This window comes from Pyrgilauda ruficollis, unplaced genomic scaffold (genome assembly GCF_017590135.1).
Source record: "Pyrgilauda ruficollis isolate IOZ18807 unplaced genomic scaffold, ASM1759013v1 scaffold5, whole genome shotgun sequence".
Lineage (NCBI taxonomy): Eukaryota > Metazoa > Chordata > Aves > Passeriformes > Passeridae > Pyrgilauda > Pyrgilauda ruficollis.
This window is the reverse complement of record NW_024526599.1, coordinates 15,057,956-15,066,085: the sequence shown is the minus strand read 5'-3', so window position 1 is coordinate 15,066,085 and position 8,130 is coordinate 15,057,956. Positions and strand designations below refer to the sequence as shown.

At 40.8% G+C, this 8,130-nt stretch overlaps 1 protein-coding gene across 1 annotated transcript; it reads left to right on the top strand.

Annotated features, from left to right (window-relative positions):
* Positions 1-6,271: 6,271 nt before the first annotated feature.
* LOC121360312 (claudin-22-like) lies at positions 6,272-6,925 on the top strand. Its single transcript, XM_041480073.1, has one exon. It carries the CDS (start codon positions 6,272-6,274, stop codon positions 6,923-6,925), a length of 654 nt encoding a protein of 217 aa, XP_041336007.1.
* The last annotated feature ends 1,205 nt before the right edge of the window (positions 6,926-8,130 follow it).

Sequence of the window (8,130 nt, the reverse complement as noted above, 5' to 3'; positions counted from 1 at the left end):
GTGAGAGAGAACAATTGCTTGCTAGGAAAGATCTTCCCTTTTTGCATTTCCTAGCTCTCTGAACCTTAAAAGGTAAAGAGCACAACCGATTTAATCCACTAGAATCTAAGGAACAATCATATTTCAAACAACCATAAATTTGTTCAGGTTCTTTCCTCCCTTCCCCTCAAATCTCAATATGGCAGATGAGCAAAATGCTGTAGGTGCCCCACACTTCCTTGACTTACAGTTTATGTTACATTCTGTTACAGATTGCTGTTAAAAGGTGTGTGCATTCTTCTAATTTATGGTTAGCAAGTCTGTATCACCTTTGTAATCCCAACTGTCATGCAATAACAATTCCTATGTAGGTTCAACTGGGAACTATAAGTAATTTCTCGTAAGTTTACTGATAATAAGAAACCTATCTTAAAGAATGAGAGAAAGCTTATTATAATAATTGTCTGCAGATGTGAAATGAAAAGCATTATAGAAATATATATCTGTAACACTCTATTAAACCAGAATCTCCCAATGAGGGATGCATGGTGATAAATAAGCCCATACATTTCATAGCTCAGAAATTAGTTTCTTAGACTTCCATCATTCAAGGAAATCACATTCCAATCACTGCTCAACTGACATGAGTTTTCATACTTACAGTAATCTCCTGTATTGACGGTATATCAAAAATAATTCCCTGAAGAATAAGGCTAATTTTCTAACCCAGTCAACCCTCACTTTGAAGTTTGGATTGGGATGGTAATGGAAAAGTTTCGCAAAGGTTGAAATACTGAGCCTTAAAGCATTCTTTATTCTTCCAGTGTAATGATGGCAAATCTACCCTCTATAATTTCAATGTTTTTAATAAGTCCCTAAAGCAGAAATCAGCAGTTTCATGTTGCTGTGCTTGACTCTTTCAGTGCCTTTCCCTTCTAGATTTTGTGCAACTACCATTAGTTCTACATGACATCCTATTTCAAGCTTTTGATTGATCTTACAGAAGTGAGACTGTTAGCAAGGTCTTTCAATCACAGAAGTACATTTCTTTTGCATGCATAACAGGCTCTTGCTAAAGTTGCTTAATGAATTACAACCAGTGTTTGAAGATGGAAGGTATGCAGCCTTGGGAAGTCCCTGCAATACTGAAAAGCAGGGAATATGCCCTTTTGAAATCAGGACAGTGATGGCTGTACCCTTTTCCCACATGAGAGGGTTCTGCAGCCCCTTCCTGGCTCTCCTGAAGGTGCTGAGTCCTCACCTTCTCCTGCTGTGCCCAGCCCAGCCCTTCCTGGCTGTCTCTGTGCTGGCCCTGGCAGTGTGGAACCAGCAGTGCGGAACCATCTGCAGGAGCTGCACTGCTGGGTTGTCCTCACTGCCTACACTGGCGGTGGGGGGTGGATCAGAAGAGGTGTTGTGGCCTTTGTGATGATTTTCTTTGTCTCTGCTGGACTGTCCCATTCTGCTCTAAATTGTCCACAAAACATTCAGTTGTTTGGGTTTATGACTTTGCTCTAGCAGTGTCCTAGCATTCACTGAGTGGCAGTGTCTTGAGATATAATACAGAAACAAATAATGTGGTCTTATAAATCATCACCTCTAAGTATTGAGTTCAGTTTTTAGTGAAAGTGTAATGACACCGTGAGCTAACTGTGTGTGCTTAAAGTTACTCTCTTTTCCCTTTTCAAGATAGAAATTGTCATTATCTTCATAACTGGCATACCCCTCTGCCTATTGCCTCTTACCTGCTTTCACAATGGCTTCTAAGTGCCCATAATTAAAGGCTGCTGTTGTGGATTGCACTAAGGTTCAAGAAGAAGTATAACAAGTGCCACTCATACATTGGAGTGGGGAATACTACTGGACATTGTGTGGCTTTGATTCACTGAACTTCTCACATTACTACATTTATGCTTCCAGCTCTGTGTGAGGCTGTGTCCAACTTGGTACTGTAATTCCAATGGGGGAAACAGAGGAACTCAAACAGAAGAACCACCATACTAACTTTAGGAATTAATAAATAGAATTTAGATTAGTCCACATCACTAGGAAGTCAAAAGATACCTGCTGTCACTCTCTTGTGAAGTTTATGACTCTCAAGATTTGGAGACATGCAGTTAGATACTCAGGGAGAAGTCAACTTCTGTACTGTGATGCTCTCTGAAGCACCCTGAAACCTTAAGCTCTACCAATACAAATAATATTTTTTGTCAAATCTCACTTAAATGCAGACGAGAGCAAGTCCATATGGATAGCAGTATGGGTTGTGTTCTTTGCTTAGTGTTTCTGTGATTTCACAGTGCTCTGAAGAGCACATTGGTTATGCAAACCCAAAAGATGCTCCAGCTTCACAAAGAAATGGATTCCTAGTTGGGTAAGGAAATGTTAACTTCCCTGACTTCCAGATCAAGCAATAAGGTGAAAAGCAAAAGATTGCCAAGCTGAATAAATTAAGCCACTCGCAGTAAGATGCTGAAGACACTACCTCACCAGCTTCTGACAGCAGCTGTTTTACTGGCTGTAGCTAAGATTCTGCAATAGAAAATCTATACACTAACTCTTATTTCCATCTTTTGCACATATGTCTATAAGATGGGAATCTAAAACTGAGAGACCTGTGAATGATTCATGAAAATACTTGATATTTAAGTGAGCAACAACAACAAATTAGGGAACTCCAGGACTATCTTCAAATTAGCAAAACAACAGCACTGTCTGGGCAATGATGCTGGGTACAATTGTACTTCAGATGAATGCACTTTTTGGACAACTAGAGAAGAATAAACAAGCCCAAAACATGAACATGCTTTACAAAGGAACTGAAACTGTAGGAAAGAACCAGTCTCATAATTCTGCTTTTGGGGGCTTAAATTGCCTAATCAGATTACGAAGTGGTAAACCTCATATTTCTTTTCACTTATGCTGACCATTAAACATTGGGGTAATTGTATCAGCTCCAGAGCTGTGTAAAGACAACAATTCTCTACTAGTCTTTGCAGGGGCTAAAGTGTTAGTGTATCCATCCCTGGCCGTGGAGGTTCCCAGAAGGATTAGTGCAGTTTTTAAAGAGAGCGTGTATCACTTCAGTGAGATTCAGAATCCTTGTGTTCAGCCTGAAATGGTTTTATGGGGAGTAAAAATTTAATGCACTTAACTACATAAAATTATATGCACAATGACCACCCTGATTCTGCTTTAGTCTAGTCAAAATCCATTTGCAAAATGATGCTTGAAGCTAGTTTGAATGAATGAATGATGAGATCTCCAGTACTTGAAAAGTATTACTGAACCTGTAGGAACCCTGATCATGACCTGTGCTATATACTTCACAGGCATTATTTAACCTGCATAGGCCTCCATAGGCTGGTATCCCTGTATGTTACATACCTCAAAGTCTATACAGAAAAAGGAATGGGGAAAAAATGCTCTAAACGCAGTCAAAAGTCCCTCTAAATCCATCCTCACCTTCCTTACCTGAAAGCACACTGGTCAGTGACAGCTGTACCTGCTCTTTTCTTCTTGACAAGCCTGTGTTGCACAAGCACAGTGCTTGCTGCAGAGCTTGATAAGGGGAGCAGGGGCAGAGTTGTCCTGGAGCAGCTCTCTTGTGCATGGGCCCGCTGCCACTGGCTGCAGAAGTTCCTGGCAGGCACCTTCCCTGCCCCGCTGGCCTGGGAGCCATCTTTCAGTGGCCATCTCCACTGAAATCCCCTGAGATGGTCTGTTGTTTCAGGCTGTGCAGATGCTGGCAGGTGTTTGTTGTCATGGCAGTGTAACAGTAAATCCTGGGCTTATTTTTCCAATTGCTCGGAGCAGTAGGACAGAAACTGATGGGAGCCCAGTTCTAGCCCTTTAGGCTTTGTAGTAACTCTGACACATCTGTGTAGGAACAAGTCCACCAAATACAATTATTCTGAGAATGAGACATTTTTAGATACAGAGAAAAGAAGTAACAGTAAGGAGGAAAAGTGTGAAAGAAGAACAAGGGAGATAAGACTAAGGCAGTGACTGACCTAAGAATGTACATAGTCCAGCTGTGGTTTTTCATAGGATCAGTAAGTTCCAAGTAAAACATTTCAGACCTTGATACAATCCTAGTGCCAAGGCAAGTGCTACCTTCTCCTCCTCTCCAAAAGAACAAGAATTGCATATAATCTTATCCAGAATAGTGTAAGGAAGCTTTTCTTGCTCAAAGTTAGTGCATCAATTATAGCAAGTTGCAGAATTTAATTGGAAGATCCTACTAATGCAGCAGTTCCAGTGCTTCTGATGGCTATAATTTAAAGGTTGGTATACTGTGCCTGTCATAGTCAACATTTGCAAAATGGATGGACTGCACAGACTGGATGCTGTTCTCAGATTATATTGACTGTTGTAATTAAGAGCAGAGAAGAAAATATTAAATGTTCACAATCAAGAGAAGCGCAACAGGCTTCCATAATAGTCTTTCAGTAAGTGTGATTTTAAAGTCAGATAAGCATGCAGGCCCTGAAGGAGGAGAATCACTCCTAAATCATGGTTGTTTATCTTAAAAATTATTTAAATGGTGTTATGGAGGTTCTCATTGAGAGTAACAAGGATTTCCAGAACTAGCATTGCTTCCTCTGAACAGAGAAAGGGGAACAGAAACAACACTGCCAAATATGAAAATACAGTCTGGAGAATGAATGAATGAATGCATGGATTGATCTGTCTTACTTTTCTTTTGCCCTGATGGCCAAAATTACAGGCTAGCTTGCAACACTTTGTTCCCAGTGTTGTCAGTTATATCCTTGGTGATTTCTGGTTTTGTGCATAGTAATTTTTTGATAAAGTATAAGCTGTCAAACTAAGGGGTTGGTACACAAGAAAAACGGAGCTGGATCATCTTTCTGGGATTTTTTTTTGGTTGGTTCTTCACAGCTTGTGACAGGAAAAAACCAAGGGTTTGAAATTAAGACTCTCTACAAAAATGAGGAAGAAGAGATCATCTCACAGTGGCAGTTCTTGATGATACCCTTAATGATACCCATGATAATGATTCAGGATTTTGGAAACCTTCAAAATCAGTGTTATGTTTTCCCATCACATAACCCATTTTAAGCAACTGAGAATTAAAATATACAGATAAATACATTATCACATCTAGGAAATGAAATCAAGAAAGACTGGAAAACATGTCTGGGCCATACTTTTGTAGAGGAGTTCATGCTGCTCAGATCCTTCCAGACCGGCTGTGCTGTTACATGTGAGAAGGGAACCAGTAAACAGATGTTCTTCTTCTGACCCTGTAGACAAGCACAAGGTTAGCTGACATGAGAGCAGGAAAAAGCAGAGTTTCCTAATGGGGTAATGGCATAATGGTATCTTGCTTTGATCAGAAAGGTGTGCTAGGCATTCTTGGCCCTGGGAGCATTGAGTGCCAAATGTTGTTCTATACCAAGTGAATACTCTGTGTGCCATCTGGGACATGGGCTTTAGGAAAGGGGACACTGAGCTGCTGTAAGCTGCTACCGTGGCGTTGCTGAAGTCCTGGGGCAGGTAAAGTTTACGCTGGCTGATGATCTGCCCGGGTTCATTATGGTGGAGGGCATGTCTAGGATTTCATTTTCTACGGTACTTTCACCATACCCGTCTCCTTTTCCCCTTAAGAGTCCGTCAAAACAAAGCCCATTTTAAAAGAAATGAATGTAGAAAATGTGAAACATAAGGATCTTTTACAAAGTGTCTTTTACAGTGCTGGGTACATAAAACAGGGCAGTGGAAGATAAGCCATTATGTATGTTGAGGAAGCCTAAGAATAAAGATTATAGGCAAACAGTCTACCTTTCTTTACAAGGCCTTGATTTACATCCCTGTAATCTCAAATTTAGCTATTACAATGAAGTCCTGTTGCACACAGAGCTGCCTTTTTATCACCACTTAAAATCTAATTAATCCGTATTGAAGCACAAAGATTTCTGTTGTGTTTTAGGGTGAGGGGTCATAGAGCCCTCTTTGTTCATCCTCAGGCTTGTAATCATCAGGCATTGGGATATAATTTTACCAAGCAAATTGGAAGGTAACAGATCAAATCCTTATCGGAAAGCCTAACTCATGGTTTAGTGAAGTCCTTCGTCCTTTATGTGAAACTTTATATTCGTGAAGAACAAAAAAGTGTTTCAGAGCTTGCAAAGGGTTAATAGCAAGGGCTTATATTTGGGGCAGCAGAGACCTAAAATCATCACAGCTTCCACCATCACTCAAGGTAGCAGTTGGTACAGAATTGCTGGGGAGACCTTTCTCCTCAAGCTTTCAGGACTCTGCTCTTACAATGGCCTTAGTCTATCAACCAGTGATGCAATTAAGTGGCATATTGGTCTCTCTGTTGGGATGGGTCCTGTCCTGTCTCACCACCTATCTACCCCAGTGGAAAAACCTTAACTTGGAACTAAATGAACTGGAGATCTGGACCATGGGACTCTGGCAAGCTTGTGTTGTCCAGGAAGAAGGAGGAATGCAATGCAAGGACTTCGATTCTTTCCTAGCTTTACCTCCAGAGCTCAGGATTTCTAGGATTTTGATGTTTTTTTCCAATGGATCAGGGCTTTTGGGCCTTTTGCTCTCAGGATTTGGGTTGGACTGTTTGAAAATTGGTGAAAGACAACAGGAACAAAAGAAACGGTTGTTGCTGTTTGGAGGAATGCTCTTCTGGATATCGGGGATTACAGCTATTATCCCAGTTTCCTGGGTTGCCCATGCCACAGTCCAGGAATTTTGGGATGAGAATATACCAGATATTGTTCCCAGGTGGGATTTTGGGGAAGCATTGTTTGTTGGCTGGCTTGCTGGATTTTGTCTTATATTAGGAGGATCCCTACTTAATTGCACAATCTGTTCTACTGAAGCCCATCCGTCTTCGGTCCATTATGCAGTAGCAGAACAGCAGGATCAGTGTCAATGCTTGGAAACTGAAACAAGGCCTTAAAATGGGAGGTTTTAAGCAGTACAGCAATACTGCCCTATCTTTTCCAAACCCTAGTGCAAGCCAGAAGCTTGTTCCGGTAGTAATTCAAAGGACTCTTTGTTATCCAGCTGATTTCCTAAATTTATGTGTGTTTTCTCCATAAACTGGTATTGGAAGGTGGTGTGTTTTCTCACCAGTGGAACTGCTTAAAACTGTTTCACAGCAAAATGCTGAGGCGTTCACAGACTGCACAGAAAAGGTGCTTTTGCTTCCTTAACTGCACTGTAAAATCCTGAAAATGAATATGCATGTTCTCTTACAGCTTGGATTTTAACCAAAATGTGCTTCCTTTTTTATGTAACCAGTAAAATAAGCCCCAAATTTTGACTCCCTGTTACAATTTTCCACTTGACTGATGCGGTGATGTATGAACTTAGAGGAGATGTTTGATCCTAAGCAGTCTGAATACCTGCATTGCATCAAATGGTTTTTCTGTGTATTTGGAAATAGTAGGTTTCTGAAATTATAGCAAGCTTTGCAACTGTCTTTTTGTGCATGGCGTGTGATGGTGTGGGTGCTTAGATCCAGCAAGCTGTGTTTTTCCAGTCTGCCACATTAAACTGCCCATACAAGTTATTCTAACACCTGCATGCTTTATGCACCAAATATAGGCTGAGAAATGCTGCTTTAAAAACCAGTGTAGCTATCTTCCTCTAACCAGGTCTTGAGTCCTTATGCATCCTATCCAAGGTCCCTAAAGTTCCATTCACTCATGCTTGGAACATGTTGCTGTATATTTGACATAAAACATATGACATTTAACTGGCCACAAAGCAGATGGTATAATTTACTCTAAGTGGAAGTGCATCAATGTATATTAGAACTTAAACTGTGAGATGCCAAAATCAGCAAAACTGCTGTTATGCTTTAGCTGACTGATAGAAAACCAAGTATATGCTTTTCTTAAAAAAACAAACCAAAAGCTAATGAAAAGTTAGCCCAACTGGGGCCACACCATTCTGCTACTGCTTTACCACACCACATCCCACTCCTCCAAACACTGCACATGGAACCATGCAAAGCAAAGCAGGAGGGAGGGGAGAAGTATTTCATGCATCATAGAGCACTGTTTTAACTTGTGCTTATGTACGACAGAGTATGACAAAGAACTGAGCTGAACAGTGCCTGCAAAAGCCAATGGTTTGGTGCTTCTGTGATTGCAAAAA

Coding starts and splice junctions, on each gene's coding strand:
- LOC121360312 (XM_041480073.1), top strand. CDS start 6,272: ATGGCCTTAGTCTATCAACCAGTGATGCAATTAAGTGGCATATTGGTC.